Source organism: Mandrillus leucophaeus, unplaced genomic scaffold (assembly GCF_000951045.1).
Source record: "Mandrillus leucophaeus isolate KB7577 unplaced genomic scaffold, Mleu.le_1.0 Scaffold480, whole genome shotgun sequence".
NCBI lineage: Eukaryota > Metazoa > Chordata > Mammalia > Primates > Cercopithecidae > Mandrillus > Mandrillus leucophaeus.
In genome coordinates, this window is record NW_012105143.1 from 938,944 (window position 1) to 958,943 (window position 20,000).

The 20,000-nt window shown below is 47.9% G+C and overlaps 1 protein-coding gene across 4 annotated transcripts in view; it reads right to left on the bottom strand.

The window, feature by feature from the left end:
- The window catches only part of PMP22 (peripheral myelin protein 22), a 35,603-nt gene that overhangs the window by 15,236 nt on the left and 367 nt on the right, over positions 1-20,000 (bottom strand). The window contains exons 1-3 of one of the 4 annotated variants that reach the window (XM_011995287.1): positions 17,436-17,599; positions 15,646-15,757; positions 14,067-14,166 (exon numbers count right to left, since the gene is read on the bottom strand). In XM_011995287.1, the coding sequence (XP_011850677.1) occupies positions 14,067-14,166; positions 15,646-15,723 (178 nt within the window). In that variant the 5' untranslated portion in view covers positions 15,724-15,757; positions 17,436-17,599. Of the gene's footprint in view, positions 1-14,066; positions 14,167-15,645; positions 15,758-17,431; positions 17,600-20,000 lie in introns of those variants that run through there. The other 3 variants (XM_011995289.1, XM_011995290.1, XM_011995288.1) reach the window with 3 other exon arrangements.

Consider the following 20,000-nt stretch of genomic DNA (forward strand, 5'->3'; position numbering starts at 1 on the left):
ACAAAGAGAAAACAGCTAAGTATAAAATTTAAGAGCCATATGATTAGCAAAGGAGAAATATGAACAGCCAATAAACATTGTAAAAGGTGCTCAACCTCACTAGCAACCAGGGAAATGCAAGTGAAACCTATGAGGGGGGTGATACCAATTTTCATCCAGCAAATAGGCAAAATTCAAAATAAATGGATAATATCAGCAGAACAAATAAGTGATAGCTACCTGCATACACCATTCATAGGAATAATAATATTATTATTATTGTAATCCTTTTGTGATCAGCCATTTTGTGGCAGAATATATTAGGCTGATAAAAAAGTAATTGTAGTTTTTGCCATTAAAAGTAATTTAAAAATTGTAACACCTCCAGCATAATGACATAACAATATATATATTCAAGTGCTTATCTACTATATCCTGGAAAAACATTGAACATATACTCAGAGAAAAATAAATAAGGACATTCGTTGTAGCATTTCTATGAGGGAAAAATAAATTATGGTATATCCTTACAATGAAATATTTTGCAGTAGTTAAAAAAATCATGAGTTGGAAAATGAAGAGTCTTTGAAAGATCTTCAAGACAATGAAAAGAGTAAGGTGCATACACAACATGTCATCGTTATGAAAACAAACACCAAAAAACTATAAAATTGCATGTAGACATCCACAGGCATGCAAGTATTCGTAGAGAAAGAGCCAAAGTTGTGTCAAATTGATGTCAGTGGGTTCCCCCAGGAACTACTGTTGCAGGAAGAAGAGTTGAGTCAAGAAGGCCTTTCAGTTGAGAATATTTTCATGTATTATAATACCTGTACTACTTAAATAATGAAAACCAATTTAAAAGATTACATAGGTAAAAAAGATGCAGCAGTCTATTGACTTATTAAGAGTTAGGATTCCAAAACTCAAAGGGCTACTGGAATTCTGGGCAGGACTGGGCTTCCACACGCCCAGGAAAAGAACAGGGGCTTTTCCTATCCTCCAATAGCATTGATCAAAAGCTACACAGTGACAGCGAGAGAAAAAACAAAACAAAACAGAGCCCAGCCCAGAAGAAAACAACGTCCATCCAGCTCCAAAAGGCTGGAGCAAGATTCAAGAGCTCTCTTTGTTATTCAAAGGGAAGCCCACAGGCCCCTGAGGACATTACGAAGCTCAGATGATGCTGCTCCCCAGTCAGAACCATTCATCAGAACTGGAATAGACAGATAACCAGCGCCGTAAGAGACAGCAGATACCACACACTCCGAAAATGACAGGGCTTTGATCCTGTCCAAGGATAGGGTCCCGTGTGAGCAAGTGCAAAGCCTGACTCTCTCCAGCATTTGCGTGCTCCGATTAGGACAGTCCAGGCAGGGCTGGGCTCTGTTGCCAATTTCTTCTGACCACCCGTCTAACTTGCCGCATACATGTTTTTGGCCTTGAATTCTGCTTCACTAACTTGAGGCACTAATATAGTTTACTGGGTTGTCATAATCATCAAACAAAAGAGTTGTCATTGAAGCTCTGTTAAAGGATAGTGCAAATAACTCCACCTAAAAGGCTGATGTGAGAAACAGGGTAAACAAGCACTTACAGGCTGTTATTGAGCGGCCAGGTTCTGGAGCATTTCTATCTGGGTCACACCAAGCCGTATGAAAATGGGAGCTACGATGTTCACACAAGCCAGCTTATTAGCACATCGGCCAGAACTCCAAAAAGTGTTTTGATACAACTTTGGCATCAATTCATATCTACTCTCCAGCATAAAGGTGCTACAGAGTCAGAGAGCAAATATCTGCACAGACAGCAAACTATCTATAAAGAATCAGAGAGCAAATACTTTAGGCTTTGCAAGTCATACGGTCTTAGCAACTACTCAACTCTGCCTTCGTAGCACAAAATCAGCCATAGCCACAAACAAGATGTAAATGAGTGGGTGTGGCCCATTCCTCCAATAGCCATATATCCAATAAAATCTTATTTACAGAAGCAGGTTGGATTCGACATGCAAGCTATTACTTGCCACACTCTGCTACAGCAAAACAAGTCAGATGTACAGAAAATAATTATTCGAGTTCAGAGAAATATAATGCAAGGAAAAATGCTGTCAATTACCAATCTGTTTTATTTAAATAAAACCTAGTGTGACACCAACATCCCAAGCGGCTAAACTATAGATTAACACAAGCCCCAGTGTGGCGATACTCTTCCCCGCCCCCCACCCATACTTGCAATTTGTATGCAATAAATAGTAGAGGTTGTGTTGAGTACCTGCTGTCCTCCAGGCCACACTCAGTTCCTGGTGCAAAGTGGAGGCCTGGTAAATATTCGTGGAGTTCCCACTGGCAGTTTTAAGCTAATATCCAGCCTTGGTGCTGAACACTGAATTAAAAACTAAAGCTCTGGCCAGGCGAGGTGGCTCACACCTGTAATCCCAGCACTTTGGGAGGCCGAGGCGGGCGGATCACGAGGTCAGGAGATTGAGACCATCCTGGCCAATGTGATGAAACCCCGTCTCTACCAAAAATACAAAAATCAGCTGGGTGTGGTGGCACGTGCCTGTAATCCCAGCTATTTGGGAGGCTGAGGCAGGAGAATCACTTGAACCTTGGAGGCGGAGATTGCAGTGAGCCGAGATCATGCCACTGCACTCGAACCTGGAAACAGAGCAAGACTCTGTCTCAAAAAAAATGTTCTTTGCAGGCCTCCTGTTCTGAGAGTGTCCGGTACAAGAGCTGCTGACAGCTTTCTGACATGGGCCGTGGCAGCACCCAGACCCAGCTCCCCCCAGATAGTGGGAAGCTCGAGTTGCACAACAATCAAGGCTCATTTCAAGGTCAGATTCCTGCTGTAGGAGCAGTTGAGCAATGAAGGAAATACATCAGCCCCCTCAGCTGTATTCTTAGCCCAGGGCCTACAACCCAGTGAGTTAAGGACTCAGAAAGTATGAAGCACTTTTCAATGTAACAGGTCATGTGCATCTTTCATTACCAGCATGGCACCAACCCTGCCCCATATCAAGTCCCACTCTGGGCAATTCATAAAACCGTTCTGAGTCAAGAGAATAGGTTTTTTGAAAGTGAAAGGAAGGACAGTTGCAAAAGAGTCAGAAGAGACCTTGGAGAGGCCAAGAGAGAAAAAGCCATGCGAGGGTGAATCACAGAGGCAGAGTTATTAATACTTCCCATTTGCATAGCGCTAGACTGTTTTCAAAACACATGACCCCAAGACCAGGACTCCCACACCCAAACCTCCCAGCCCACAACCATCACACAGATCGCCATTTTCCTTATTTCTCAGTATGAATGTCATTCCAGAAATAGCTGAGTCTCTGAAAGGCCCCCATCCTAAACAATGTGGCCTTTGCCCATATGCTTCGCCCACCAGCTCAAGCATGCCCAGAGCCCAGCGTGGGTCTTGCCCCCTGGGCTTCAACTTCTCCCCCAGCTGGTGGCTTTGAAATGGGGCTGGCCGGTCAGGCTAACTTTGCCCATGATTCATGCAGAAAGCAAAACAGACGGAGACAACTGCGTGCCAGCGTGGAGCTCACAAAGGCGATGAAGGCTACATGGGCGGCTCTTTCAACAGGTAATTCTGGGGGCGTTTTAGTTAGAGCAGAGCCTGTGTCTGGCCACTAGTGGGCACAAACTGCTCAGTAAGGGGAAGGAATCTTCGTGTCAAGGCATTCCGGCTAAAGCTGATACAGTTGTTCAATGACCTGCATTCCTAATTAAGAGGCTGTGTGGCGGGCACAGAGCTAGTTTGTCCGACTCTAGTTTTGCACTTTGGCATCCATATTCTCGTTCTGCTAGTGAGTTCTTAGACTTCCAAAGGGAATAACATGCAGCCACTGAGGTACCTGAGGTTACTGGAGAATAGTAAGCTGTTTGAGGCCTTTTTATACCTTTGTTGGAAAATTCTAGAAACAGGGAAACAGAGTAGGCTTTGTTTCTCTAAGAATTGCTCTTGGAAGACTTACTCCACCAGATACAAAAGAAAAAGGAGGCGCGTGGGTTGCATGATCAAGGATATCAATCTCCCTCCTTGGTAATTCACAATGTACCATGAATGATCAAAGCCTGCTTAACTTTCAAAACGTAGTGTCTTTCAAACTGATTTATCAGGAAACTTTTTTTTTTCTGTTTTTTAAAAGAACAGCTCACTTAAAAACACTGAGTTTGGCCACAGAAAATGATGAGAAAGGCAGTTGCAATTGCAGTCATGAACTGCATCAGTGGAGAATGAACAGGGAATAATTGGTGTAGTTTTAAGATCTTTAGGTTTAGGAGGAATTCTCCGTATAGAAATAATAGAGTTCTCCTCCTTCTTTCCCCCAAAGTATGAAAAAAGACCATGCATGATGGAAATTAAGAGCTAGAACAACAGAACTGCTCCCCTCCCCCAGCGACAGTAAACCAGTGCCCATCTGCAAGCACAAAACCCATCCCTGCTCCCTCTGCCTACTGAAATTCTACCCCATTGCCAAGGCCCAGCTCAGAGGCCACCTCCTTTTAGGATCCCTCGATGCAACAATTACATCCTGAACGTGAACAGAGGCTCTGGGACCCATGCAATGTGCAGGTCATACCTCAACTTCAGGTCCTACCTCAATGCCCACTCTGCTTTTAGGAAACCAGGGTACCTGCCCCAGATTACCTAATTCGTTAGAGGCAGACCCGGTGCAGAAAAACAAGGAACCCCTGATGCCCACACTACTAGTTTTTCCACTACAACACACTGGGGTGCAGAGAAGTCAATGACATGTTTGAAATCTAATGAATTAAATGATTCTACCACCATTATTCAGACTTAAAATCCACACAAACTAGAGAGGGAGGAAGGAGAATGGTGTGGCAAAGAGAGAGGGGCTCCCCTTATTCTCCGCTCATCAGCCTGCCAAGCCAAACCACTGACCAAACTACAGACGGGCAAGAAGAGGCCTTGCTTCTGCAGCGGGGACTCCAGTGGAATCCCCAGCACCAGAGAAGCCACTGAAAGAAGGAAGGAGGTATCACCACCGGAGAAGAGAAAGAAAAACTGCAATCGTCAACTGTTTGAAGAGTCATCATATAGAGGAGAGACTGGGGTCACCCTGCGGCCATTGTCCAGGAGGCATTATGGGGATTTAAACTCTTTAAGGACGAGCCAAGCAACTTGATAAAACCCAAGTCCAGCACATCAGGCATGAATGAAGGCAACCAGAAGTGACTGGACAAAAGAGGGGCAGTGTTGGGTTTAACGAAGTAATTTCTTAAGTGAAAATATCTCCTGGCATTCCTCCCTCATCACTGGTTGCTCATCCCCACTCTCCTTCCTGTACCCTCATTAACCCCTGGCATGCTCAAGACTTAGCTCTGTTCTCCTTTTCTGTCTTCTGCTCTCAACTCCTCCCCAAATAACTATATTTGGCACCATGACATTGAATACCCTTCGGTATAGAGGAATGACTCCCGACTTTGAATTTCCAGCCCAGACCTCTCCCCTGAGCTAAAGACTTCTACATTGAAGTGCTTTGCTGATCTCTCTGATGATCAAAATGTAAATCCTGATTTCTACCCCTTGTCCCAAATCTTCTGTTCCTCCTCCAGTCTCCCCATCTCAGTCCAAGATCCAGTTACACACCAGTTGCTCAAACCCCAAACCTAGAGTCATCTAGAATCATTCTTCCCTAACTCCCTACATCTAACCCATCAGCAAACCCTTTCATGAGACCTGTTTTCTTCTCTACTTCCCCTCCCTAGCTAAGCCACCAGCTACCTCCTAGAGTTCTTGTAAGGATTAAATGCATTGCTCTTCAAAGAATGCCTGGCACTTACGTGAGCTGTTTGTATTCTCAACATCATCGTCATTGTCATCTCAGTGTCATCATCATGTCCAGTCTGGACTATGACCACAAACTCCTCACTGGTCCCCAGTTTCTACTCTTGCCTCTCCCCAGAATTCATTCTCAACAGCCAGAATGAGCTTACAAAACACAAATCAAATCATGACACTCTTCTGCTTAAAACCCTTCAATGATGTCCCAACTGTCCTTCTCAGTACCACAGCCTGTGAGGCCCCAGCGATCCTGCTCTCATCCCTCTCTCCCGCATTCCCCACCCTCTTTTCTTCAGCTAACTCAGGGCCTTGGCTCTTCCCTTTACCTCCTGGAAATTTCTTCCCATGGTTCTTCCTATAACTGGTCCCTCCCTGTCTTTTAAATCTCAGACCACATCACTATGGAAGGAAGAGGCCTTCCCTGAGCAGCTCATTCCTCCAGTGATGACTTTCCATTGTTTCCTGCAGAGCACGTTCCACTACCCATAGTGATGCATTTATTGTGTATTGCCTGTTTCCTCCAACTCCTTGTGAGCTGCACAATGGCAGGCACCTGCTCTTTCTTGTTCATCTCTGTGCACCCCATTTCTAGAATAGTGGCCAGTATGTAGGACAGGCTCAGTAGAGTTGAATAACAAATGAATGGATCTCACTATTAGCTCTTTGAACGGATCTCACTATTAGCTCTTCAAAAATAAAAGAGGCTGTCTTGAAGGCAGTGAGTTCCCCACCAGTGGCAGGATGAACACGTGGTGGGCATATTGCAGAGGGGTCTGCAGCTCAATGGGACAGGGAGGAGGGATGGGCCAGATGACTCCAGGTCCCTGCCAGTGTTGGGGGCCACACGTGTGTGGATGACTGCACAGTCAGAAGGCTTCATCCCAGACAGCCTTCTCTCGGGCACCAAAGATCAACATCCACAACCTCAGGCTGCACCATGGCTAATCCCTGCTCCTGAAACGCAAGGGATGTTTTCTTGGTGCTGGTGAAATCTTGGGGATACAACTGAAGTTTTTTTAAGGCAAAGACTAGAGTTTCCAGGTCATATGGTTCAGACACAGGTTCAAACAAACATGTCATACCAATTCCTGGGTATTGGCATTAGAGAAACTCTAAGGGTTGAAATCTTGGCCTGCTGACAACACGTTCCATCCTCTGTACCTCCTTTGCACCACCAGGGCCTCAGTATCTCATAAGAGCCTGTACAATCCACAACCATTACTTGGGTAGAGATTACGGGTTGACTCAGGGAGCCACAAAGGTTTTAAAATGTAAAACATGGGCCCGTAAATGCAGAAGGTCTCCTGTGTTTTCTAAAATCTGGCCAACAGCTGGGCCACAGACAAGGAAATTGTCTGGTGTCCTTGCCAAAATGACAGTGTCACCAAATTGATAAATAAGTCTGGGATCATTCTGAAGACAGAGATGATAGGAGCCCACCAAGGACTCATGTTGGGGGCTGCTGAGACTGGCAAGATTTAGTTTCTCTAATTTTCAACCTAAGGCACTGATCTAATGCCGCACACAACCTATTAATAGTCACGAGTTTGCTGTTTCTGCTGTTGCTGCTGTTTAACAGAAAAGAAGAGTAGTAAGTGGTCATCTTTTCAGTGCCTGGTGCTGGTCCAGCCCACATACTGTGGCAGAGGAGACCCACCTGTTGTCACTGGGAAACGAGGGGCTGCAAGTACTGCCCTTAGACAATGGAGGTGGCCAAGGATGTTTGGGGACAGATTAGAGGACAGCTCAATAATTCCCTTATGCTTTGGTGTTGAGCACTGGCCTCCTCTTTAAAAACAAAAGTGATTCAAAAAGGGACACACTTTTTGTGCCTAACACCTCAGCATGAAAAAGTTTCTCAACCACCTTTTCTTCTGAGACAAGAGAGGACTTCGTGAGCAGGGACACGGCCTGAGAGACAGATTTTACTGAAGACAAACTCTGCCTGGGTCCTGCCTCATCACTGAAGCTGACGAAGGCCAGCCAGGGGCCAGGGCAAGCCAGAACTGTGCCCTTCCAGCTCCTGGGCTCCCACGTCGCCTGTGGCTTAATTCCAGGATTCTGACCCATCCTGCTGCATATCAGGTCCACACGAATTCAATAAAGAGCAGGGGAACGCTTGTGAGAACTTGGACTTGATATTTGGATCTTGGAGACTTAAAAACGAAAAGCACTGGCTCATTCAACAGCAGGGCAAATATTTTGCCTGAATCCTCTGGGTCAGTAGATTTTCAACTCGCCCATAGGGTCTTGGGGAGGAGGCTTGGCACACCCCTCCCCCTCACCAGAGCCTTCCAGACTGTATGAGTCTGCAAACTAAAGCTCCAGGAACTAGCCTCATTCAAAGCTAACCCATGGACCCTGCCTGCCATGCCCTGGGGTTCTACTCTCTTAATCAAGGCAAAGCGAACCTACTTGTTATTCAAAACCAGTTTTCTAGCATAAAATGTTCACAGTTATTTTCTGATTGTGAAAATAAAAGATCTCAATAAGGAAAACAGGTAAGGCAGCAAAAGAAAAGAAAACAGTCAAAGTGATAAGAATCCTGTCACCCAAAATAATCACTGAAAATATAACCGATGCATTTCTACCTTGTACAATTTCTGATATATTCTGCCTTATGGAGGCTTCAGGACTATCACTCCAACTTGGAATCCAACAGACCACTGAGAAACCCATGGAGACAGCAGGTCTAAGGAAACCACAAAGATTAGAAATGCATGCATATGCACCCAGCTCCTCCCTAGTGTGGGTGGGGGGCACACACACTTTGAGATGGTCTGTGATTCTACTTACCCCTCACTCTCTGTTCCCACTATTCTGCCCTGCCCTCTGTCCCTCAACTAACAACCTCCTTCCCCGCCCAGAGATCTTGCACTTGATGGTCCTTCTGTACAGAACCTTCCCCAGATGTTCATATGGCTGGCTCCTGGCCACCCTCAAGTGGTCACTCCTCAAGTAGGATCACCTACTGCAATCCCACTTTATCCCATTAACCTGTCTTATATAGTTCTTACCATTGCCCCTCCCAAATTCTCCATGTTTATTGACTGGTTTGTCCAGTAAAACATAAGCTATTGTTCACTCTTGTAACCTTAGTGCCTACGGTAGTCTCTGGTACACGATAGTTGTTCAAGAAATAGTCTCGCGTGAAAGATCAGAAGAGAAATGAAGAGGCTCCGGAAGTGGGAAGGTCATGTTTCAGGAAGTGAGAAAATGCTGAAATTCCAAGATGAGGGGAAGAGAGATGGGAGGTGAGACTTAACAGGAGCAGGAGTGGATCGTTCAGGTAGATTTCGATGGGCCTCGTTAAAGATTTTCCTCTGAAGATTAAGACCAACGAAGGGCCTCTGAAAGGTTTCCAAATGAGGAGTGATATAATTAGGTTTGTGGTTTTTTAAATATCAGCCTGGATTCCGTATGAAAAATGAGTCACAGAGGAGCAAGAAAGGGTGCAGCAAACTAGTTAGGAGGCTGCCCTGGCGCCTCTGACAAACGAGGAAGCAGCGTGACCACAGGTGGGCAACAGGCGTTGGAACCACAGGGTGGCCTGAGGGACCCGTGACAATGCTGAGAAGAGAAAGAAGGAAACACGTCAAGGCAGACCCTAGATATTTGGCTTGCCAGCTGGTGAAGCAGCATTCACTAAAATACTAGAAAGTGACAAAGGGATGGATTTGGCAGAGGAGATAAGGACTCTCTCTCTGGCCTAGTGGCTTGGGGGTCTCTCTTCGATATCCCAAGGGAAGTGGCCAGGAGATAGCTGGATAAACAGGTCTGGGATTCAGAAGAGAGGTCTGGACTGGAGGAAAATAGAGATTCAAGAGACGTCATTAAATAATAATAAGACGGCTGGGCGTGGTGGCTCACGCCTGTAATCCCAGCACTTTGGGAGGCTGAGGCTGGCGGATCACCTGAGGTCGGGAGTTCTTGACCAGCCTGACCAACATGGAGAAAGCCTGTCTCTACTAAAAATACAAAAAATTAGCCAAGTGTGGTGGCGCATGCCTGTAATCCCAGCTACCTGGGAGGATGAGACAGGAGAATTGCTTGGACCCGGGAGGCAGAGGTTGCAGTGAGCCAAGATTGTGCCGCTGAACTCCAGCCTGGACAACAAAAGCGAAACTCTGTCTCAGTAATAATAGTAAAACTTCATTTGTACCTGGAGAGGTGGTAGAAATAGAGAGAAGCCTCGACAGATCCTAAAGTTTCTGAGAAGAGTCCATATGAGAATGGTGGGGTGCTGACGGAACCCAGGATGAAGCAGAGATGGACTCTTTGAAGAATGCTGAAATAACCGGGACTTACGGAACTGCAGAGGGCGCAACTGAGCTATTGCAAAAGAGTATGATTGGGTATGGGAGGGGATGGTCAAACCCTCAAGGGAAGTATTCCACACCAGGCTTACAGAGAAGTACTTGCTGTCAAGTTTCTGTGATTTGAGAAGCCATGCTTCCCCCAAGGCCGAATGACTATATTTCTCGCCTTCTCTTAGAAATAGGTGTAGGTGTGACCTTGTTACATTTCATTAAAAGAAAAAGGGATTCATTCTTCCCCACCTCCTTTCTCCACCCTACTGCTTGAATCATGGATGTGACGGCTGGAGCTCTAGCAGCCTTTTGTTTCCTCAAGATGACAACCAAACCCAAGAGATGGTTATGAAATGAACTAGCAAGTATCTGCATCTCTGACAATTTCATGGAACCTCCATACCTCTCTCAGGCTACCTACTTCCAGACTTCTTTGAAAAGAGAGAAAAATAAATGATCATATTTAAGCCCCTATCATTTGAAGATGTTCTCTTATACACAGTCAACCCTAATCCTAACCAGAACACTAGCCAACTGGTCTACCCCATCCCCTGCCTTGCTCTACCCTTACCTTAGGTCATGTCATTGCTCTAACAGGGAATATTCTCTTCCCCCTTGCCTGTACTGACTTAAATCCTGCCCATCCTTTGGAGGATGGATCAAATTCTACCTCCCACCAGAGATTTCCCTTCTACTTCCTCCCTGAATTCGGGCACTGTCTGCCTGCCTCCCTTTGGGCATCTGGCCTGCTCTGCCTTCCAGGAGAGTGATTCACCCTTCCATAGTTATCTCCTGACTCCTTGACCAGGCTCGGGACCATCAAGGCAAGGCCCATGCTTTCCAGATCCTCGTATTCCCTGGGCTGGAAAGGAACTGGATACAAGATCATAATGAATATCCCCACACTAAGCCTCTCTCACCTCTGCCTACACGAGGCAGATAAGGAGGGGATGCCAGAAAGTATATAAACACATTTAGAAAAACGAGAAGGCAGGCAGAGTCAAAGTCAGTTAAAAATCTAAAACTATTTCTAATATCAAGATGTCGTTTGGGGGCAAGATCTGGTATATCTCTTTCAAACTATACAACCTAGATGTTAGACTGCCTCATGGCACGATGCCAGGAGGCCTCATTCATGTAGAAAACAACATAAATGGCAACCGCCAGAGAGAGGTGCAGTGTCGTGGTCGTGCACCAGAAAAAGGAGTCCTTTCAGAAAAAAATACCAAGCCACATGGCACAGTGGCTCACGCCTGTAATCCCAGCACTTTGAGAGGTGAGGTGGGCGGATCACCTGAGGTCAGGAGTTCGAGACCAGCCTGCCCAACATAGTGAAACCCCTCTCTACTAAAAATACAAAAATTAGCCAGGCATGTTGGTGGGCGCCTATAATCCCAGCTACTCAGGAGGCTGAGGCAGGAAAATCGCTTGAACCCAGGAGGCGGAGGTTGTAGTGAGCCGAGATCATACCACTACATATTTTTTCACACTTGCAACATATTCTTCACAAATCGATGTCAATAATGAGTTACTTTTGATTACTTAACAAGTATTTTTTTTCAAACATACTTTCTAAGAGCAAATACAGACACGGTAAATGGTTTGCAACGAGCATAGTTCATTTGTAAAGGCAGTATAATGTTTTAAAAATTACACACCTTTTTCAGCTTATTATTTGCTGCCACAATTGTTAAACTCAATCGAAGAGGCCCCCGAGGATTCGACACTTAAGGCTGAAGTCGTAGCAAGTGCTGCCACATTGGGGAAGAGAGCGGCAGAGATAACCACCACTGGGGAAGTGTAAACGGAAATTTCAAATTTAGATTAAGCCTGAGCGGAGTGGAAACAAACCCAGCGTGTTCAGGGACAGCGTCCAGATGTTTTCTAAATGCCCTGATTGTGGGAGCTGAGAAGGGAGATGTGGAGAACAGACACTCTGGGGTGCTCTCAGAAAGCAATGAGACAGATTTGAAACCCACCCTAAGGAGGCATTGTAAATGAACCCAAGAACATGAGCTTGGCACAGAAGGAACAAGTTGAGAGATAAGAAGTTTCCTGATTAAAATAACCCTAGTGCCTCTTTGAGATCTGCTTCTAGCACCAACTGACGGCTATTTCCAACCGCAGAAGACACCAAATGCAAGTCAGTAACAGGCTACAGGTCAATATCGCTTTCTTTCCTGCAGATGGTTTAAACACAACTTAGCAACTCCTCTGCCACCTCGTTTCTGCTGAAGCTCAGCCGGGTTTTAACACACCTGCCAAAACTGCCCCCTTCCGGGCCCAAGAGTCCAGGATTCCGTGCCAAGTCGTGTGGCCAGATGCCACTTGGGGATGGCGCCTGTGAGCACCAAAGCCTGCCCTTTTCGGGCTGAGTCACTACTTGTAACCACCAGGTGTCAGTAGAGAGGACGGAGGCTCCTCTCCACAGTGCTCAGGGAAGTTTAGCCAGACCCTGAAGGGGGAGAAACCGGATGCTGTGGCTTTGGGGACAAGCAGTGCTACGGTCACATTCTCAGGCACTCGTGAGTATTTCATTTACTCAGTTGCCAACTCACCATGCAAACCCACCATGTAATTTCTGGGATGGCTTTAATTCAACGTCTTTCACATACTCAGAGACAAGATTAAGCACTGTTCTCACTTCAATAGGACTGGGATCTTTTCTCCGCTCCCTCCCCAATCCAGAAGGTAAAAACATAAAGCAGTGTTTTCCACTCCTTGCTTATCTTCTCCATATAAATTACCAAATGAGTATTTTAGCAGTTTCTATTTGTACTGTGGTTCAAGGAATTTGGTTAATAATGCTTCAGCTTGGGACATGCTCGGGTATTACTAGGTACAGAGCCGTAAGAGGGAAAGTCTAGCAAAGAAATTGGATTATGCAAAGCCAGGACCAAAGGCCACTTCACTGCCTGTTTTATTGAACTGGATCTAAATTGGTTTCTCTCATCTGGTATAGCATCTTGAACATATATACTGGATCTATGAGTAGCTGCAGCAACATTTAAAGTTGTATTTCTGTGGCCTTTTAAACCCAGGATGTTAGGAAAGCTCTGCTATATCTATAGGTCCTTCCAGCCTGAGGACACATCTTTTGGAACAAAAGATCGTGTGGATCCAGGTCCACGGGCTTTTAACACCAATCGCTGTGGCCTACCCAGCCACCAAAACAGCTCATCCTGTTTACCTCCACCTGTCTGCATCCAAACACGCAGGGCTCCTGGCTGGGCATTCCTTTCCCTCTGGGTGCTTAGGGTATCTAGTTGGTGCTTCTGCTGCCAACTATCCCTTAATTTGACCCTCATGAAGCCTGGCTTCCACATCTCACAAGCAAAGATGCTGAGGACAGAGGAGAAATACAATCTTCTGGATTAAGGACCCCAAGGCTTAGCTTAGGGTTTTGCAAACAGCTTCAAGTCCCCATCTTGCAACAAGGAAATAGTCAAAGGTTTTGATGCTAGGTGGCGTCAGTGAGGTCCAAGACCTGGAAAGGCAGTCAGTCTTGTGTCCATATGACTGATGGTGCAGTGAGGCAGTCCCACTGTCACTGCAGCAGAAAGGGGCAGGACATTTCTGAATAGGCACAGCCACCAAACCAAAGATACACGTTTGATCCAATGTCCCGAGGGGGTCTGCCTAAGGCTTAGCGATCATACCACCTTTACAGCTCCCATGTCGACATTTTTTTTTTAAATCACAAAAAGCATTATCCTAAGTGATCAGGAGGGTGCTAAGGGCATGTCTCTAGATAGAGTGAACCATAATCATGCCCAGGATCTCAGCTTCCCCAGTGAGATCACCACCCCTCCCATTTGCCTTGGACTCATGGCTCCCTGTCACATCCCAGCAACAGCATTCTGGCTTGTGTCTTCCAATAAGCGTTTCCAGCTCTGGACTAAGAAATGTGTTACAGGCATCTGAGGACAAGCTCGTGGAGCACAAAACCAGCCTCACCGTTTGGTGATGATGAGAAACAGTGGTGGACATTTCCTGAGGAAGAGGTGCTACAGTTCTGCCAGAGATCAGTTGCATGTCCATTCCCCACGATCCATTGCTAGAGAGAATCAGATAGATATCCTGAGTCAGGGAGGGAGTGAGGAGTGAAGGAAAAGGGGAAGGAGAAAGGCCCAGGGATGGCGAAAAGCACCCTGATGCACCTAGCTACCCCGCCCGCCCCTGCATGGTAACAGCCAACGTTTTATGACTTAAAAGCACGTTGTAAATGGAAAAGTTCTCCATGCACACGGAAACGATTATGTGCAGAGATGTTTACTATAGTAGAAGGAGCCATGAACTCAACCTGAGACACCTGCATTCAAGCCTTCTCTCCTCCCAGCATCTCTGGGGATCATTCCCCAAGCCCCTCTCTCTGAGTCTAGTTCCTTGTATATAGCTCCTATCAATCTGATGTTATCATCACCAGGCACCATGGAGATACTGTGAAGATGCTTGTAAATGTTAAACCGAGTCACAAATCCCCAACATAATTATCTGTCACAGAGACTACAAAATCATGCTGACAGGCCGGGCACAGTGGCTCACGCCTGTAATCCCAGCACTTTGGGAGGCGGAGGCGGGCGGATCATGGGGTCAGGAGTTCGAGACCAGCCTGGCCAACATAGTGAAACCCCGTCTCTACTAAAAATAAAAAATAAAAATAAAAATGAGCCAGGTGTGGTGGCAGGCACCTGTAATCCCAGCTACTCGGGAGGCTGAGGCAGGAGAATCGCTTGAACCCGGAAGGCAGAGGTTGCACTGAGCTGAGATCACGCCATTGCACTCCAGCCTGGGCGACAGTGCGAGACTCCGTCTCGAAAAAAAAAAAAAAAAGAAAAGAAAAGAAAAGAAAAATAAAAAAAAAGAAAATCAGGCTTACAATGTGCCTTAAATTAAGAAGTGAAAGCCACCATAGGAAAACTGCCTGAATGTCTGCTCATCTTCATCGCCAAGAAAATAATTTAAGATCTCATGGGCTGGACAGTTTTGTAACATAAGTTACTCTGATGGCCTGTTTCTATCAGTGGAGGCTTTACTAACAAGGCGTTGTGTTCATGCCGTAAAGGCGACATGGGACCAGTGAACTCTTTTCCAGAAAAGCCCATTTTAACTTTCCAATTTCAAGTCCTAAAAGGGTGTTTTATACATTAATTCACCCATCTGACTACGGTTTGGATAAAAAAAAATCCATAAATACCCCTCTTCTTCAATGAAGCTGCGTCAAGAAAAAAAAAAAAAAAGTTAAACAGTCTTATCAAATGAAGGTCGGGGCCCCTAGATCTGCTGTGAAGTTATTTGGCTTAAATAGAGACCTGCGCACCTAACCCAGCCCAGCGCTCGCTTCGTTCCTATCACTGAATCTGCTCTCGTTTTCTCAAAGCAACTGGAAGGGGGCAGATTGCCAGAAACTTCCCTGGGACGTCTGAGACTTCCAACTGTCTGCAAATAACACAGTCCTGAACCAGAAGGAGCAAGGGCTGGGAACCCCGATAGGGAAGAGCGGGCCGCGCAGGGAGCCTCCCAGCCAGGCACTCACGCTGACGATCGTGGAGACGAACAGCAGCACCAGCACCGCGACGTGGAGGACGATGATACCCAGCAACAGGAGGAGCATTCTGGCGGCAAGTTCTGCTCAGCGGAGTTTCTGCCTGTGGGGAGAACGCTGGGCGTGAGGCCGAACGCACTGGGCCGAGCGAGGGAGGCGCGCGCAGAGGGAGGGTCGCGCGCACTAGCGTAAGGCCCGGCCTGGCCCAGCGCCCGCAGCCCGCCCGCCCGCGCGGATCAGGAGCCTTCGCGCCGCCTGCCGCCGAGAGGGGGCAGCAGCCTCCTGCAGGACCAGCGCCCAGCGTCCAGCGCCCAGCCAGACCCGCCTGCAACGGAACATCTTTTGCTTTTGGAAACAAAACAAGCGGTTCGCACGTCTAAAAACACCCAGGGAATAGAGGGGTTTCCAGAAAATACGAGCAGAGGCCACTGCACGCTTCCACCCACTCCGAGCGCCTCCCGGAGACCGCCCTGTAAGGGGAGAGGTCCAGTTCTCCGAGACCCCAGTTCAGATTGTGAATTCCCCTACGGGGTGGAGGTAGGGGTGAGGGGAGTAGGCGCCCAGATTTCCGTGATAGACCTGGAGATACCCGTGACATGCGCTGGGGGAGACAGCAGCGAGGAGGCTGGTTTCCCAGACCCCAGTGCTCTCCGCATTCCGTTCGTCTCCAAGTTTCCACCCAATTCTGCCAGCGTAGAGGAACCGTCCTGGCCCCAGCTCAGCCTCGCGCAGACTCTGGCGGCTCCGGAGAGGCGGTGCAGAGCCAGAGGAGTGTGGAAAGGAAAAATGGCTCGGGAGGGTTGCCCGGACCCTGCGCTTCCCGTCCACCGCGCGCTTCCCCAGGCGCGCCCAACTGAGACTTCTGGGGGCAGGGGGCATTCTGCTCCTGCGCTAGACCCGCATGCTCGCCTAGGGGTCCAGTCTGCACCCCAGGCACTCAAAGCCAGGACACGGACCCCATCAAGACTGAGCTCCGGTCTGGGCGCGGTGGGACAGGAGCCCAGGAGCCTGGACGGAAGGGAGTAGATGTCCAGCGGACGGGAGAGAGAGACAGAGAGTAAAAGGCCGAGTCCGATAATTTCAGCCGGTCAGAGCTGGCAGGCCATCTATCCCAAGTAATGCGGTCCTCGCCCCTCATTTTAGACTTTGGGGGCACTGAAGGCTGGGATGACTTGTTAGAGGACATGCATGGCTGTGGAAGATCTGACTGAGACTCTGGGGACCATTTCAGGCAGAGTCTTGGGTCAGGGAAACAACGTTTCGATAACCCAGTTTGGAAAGTACCCAATCCCAGGCCCCTCCGTTTCTCTCCACAAGCATCACATTCAAAGACACTGGAATGCGCTGGAAGAAATAAACAAGGATTTCTGATGACTCCCAGAGGGTTTGAATTAAACAGAGGGCATGAGGCTGGGAACTGGGGAGCCACAAGAGTCCAGCACTCTCGGGATGTCCGCCACAGGGGCTGTTTTGCCACTGTGTCCCGGAGTCAACGCCTCTTCAGCAAGGCGAGAAAACTGAGACGCCCTTATCCGCTATCCAGACACCAGCACCATCACCCTTGCCCTGTAAGGTCTTACAGACCATAAAGGCACCCCTTGTTGTATTACTCCAAGCCCCATTGGAAGGGAACAGGACACACAAGGGACCCTGTGCCCCTAAACAGAAGCTCCAGGGAGCTGGCCAAAGCCCCGCGCCTGCTCTGCGCCTTCTGACACCCTCACTGGAAGATGCCCACATTTCTCCTCCATCTCCTTCACTCTCCCCACCAAATCACTTACAGCCCAAAGGAACAGCTGTCCCGATCCTCAGGGTGGCCTCAAGTACAAACTCGGGTGCGTTGGCTCCGCTGCTGGCGCCGCCAAAGCTGCGCTGCGGGGCTGCGCGCGCGCGAAGCAAGGGGGCAGTGGGAGGCTCCCGGCGTTCCCCTTTAACGGGAACAACGCCCTGTTTGCGTCGCTGCAGTAGGGTGTGTCCCTGGGTCAGCGTGTGCGGGAGGGCGGGACTCAGCGAGGAGAGGGGGCAGGAGAGAGGGAGGGCAGGAGACAGTTAACTTGGCCTTAAATGCGCCTCAGGGAAAAGCTGGTCTCTGCAAAATCGCGGCGACTTTTACTCGAAACCAGAGGCGGCCGAGCTTTCTCACCTCCCACCTCCCTCCTCCCCCGGCCCCGTGGAGATCATGGAAACCTAGTGTTGACCGAGAAACTGGCTCCTCAGCCCATCCTGGGAAGACCCAGCCAAATGTAGCTCAGCGGATGCCCAAGGATGGGCTTCGGGGCGCGCCGACGCCGACCGCGCCCGCGCGGGGCTGAGGTTGGATTCCACTCCCACTAACAGAGGGCAGCGGGCGCTTGAGGGCTGGAGGAAGTCCCTCTCCTCTCGGGTCCTGGAGCCCCTGCCCTGTCCTGGCGTCTTAGCCGGGCACACCTGCCCCTCGCCGGTCCCCGCTATTACTGTCTGCACCTACCAAGCATGCCGGCTTCCTAGGATTGGCAGGGATTGATCTAGCGGGCTCTGCTTGAGTGCAAATTAGAGAAAGAAAAGTCGGGCGACTACCGGATAGCGTGGTCTGGGATTGGGCTCCTCCTAGCCTGGGCAAAACCAGACTACCACCGAATAAGCTCAGGCAAAGTGTTCCTGCAGCAGTCGGGCTTGGCTGTCAGCCTTGGCTGGCGTCCTGGCCATGGGGTTTAGGGGGCGGGTGCGAGGTGGCCATTTGAGGTGGGGTTGGAGCAGCCAAGGAAATCAGCTGATTCATAGCCTCCTAACGTGACCCGCCCAGCGTTACAGGGAGAGAGGCTAGCCCTTCAGTCTCGGCTTGGCAGAGGCGCGCCCAACTGAGACTCCCGTGCGCAGGCCAGCCTTGATGCACGGGACGGGGAGCAGGAATGTGGATGTTAAAGGTCTTTGCCTGAAAATGCAGCAGTTCACACACGCGCGCGCGCGCGAACACACACACACACACACACACACACACACACTTCCCTACCTCTAGTGTACTGTGTCATAGATGCTCATCCCTCTCAATGATTCAAATAATTCTATATTAATTTACAATTTGAAAGGAGCTGCTACTTTAGCTAATTGTATATTCTTACTGTAAGTAAAAATAAATTTGAAAAAGTCTTCAAACGGTGATCTTTTTAAAACTCTCATGTTATCAGATTAAAATGAAGTGTACTTGTAAATTGTATTTACAGTTCCCATTACACGCCAGGCACTTTGCCTGGACTTTGTATGCATGGTCTGTGAGAGGCAGTGGTTAGGCATTCTGTCTCTGGGCTCCAACAAACCTAATCACCTTGCTTACTTTTGTTGTGAGTTTGGACAATTTCTGAAGTTCAGTGAGCTTCAGTTTTCTCAGATGCAAAAGGAACTAGTAATGCCTGCTTTAAAGGTTTATGGTGATGATTGAAGGAGACAATATGTACAAAGCAGTTAACATCGTGTCTGCAACATAATAAGGGCCCAGGGCCCAAATTGCCACCACTATTGTCATATCACATTTAACTCTCACATCAACTCTTCAGGGAAGACCTGACCACCTCTGCATGAAAGTAGCTTGTAACTCTGATAGGTAGGTCGATCGATCGATCGATAGACAGGTAGATCGATAGATTGATAGATATTTATAAATGAAAGTGCATAGGCAAGTAGAAAAAAAAAGTCTAAAGACCTGGAAGTGTTTTCTTTCCTCCATGGGTCATTTTATAGGTTAGATTTGCTCTAGAAATTATTACTTTGTTTTATGCTGTTTGGACATTTATTTATTTAACCAACAGTTTTGTGATTACTACATACTCAGGACAGTTCTAAGTAAGCACTTTACAAATATTAGCATATCTAACTCAGGATTTTCTTTCCCTTCCTTTGTGATTTTCAAATAAACTTTTTAATAAAGTCTAATACACATACAAAAAAAGTGTACATATTGGGTGTTACAGGTCGCTTCTTCCTTTCTTTTGAACCCAATAGTTTAATCAATAACCACCCAGGTCACAGCGACACCATACGCTGCCAGACAGGTAAACCCAACCCATCTGTCCCTCACTGCCTCTGGTCTCCTGCCTGGCTCTCAATGGCGGGAGAGGAAATGCTACTCAGTGCCTGCTGACCAGGCTTGCCACACCCAGAGCCCGGCTGGTCAAGGCTCTGCCACAGGTGGCAGCTTCTCCCTAACCTGCTTACCAAGGCCACCTGCCGGGTGTGTGTGAACAGCTATTTTCCATGGGGGAAGAAGCATCTAGATTCCTTTCTTCCTTTCAATCTGGATGCATTAGGGTTTCTAGATGCTCTCAGATGGCCCCCCACCTCCCCAGCCAGAGTGTATATCCACCTCTTAACCA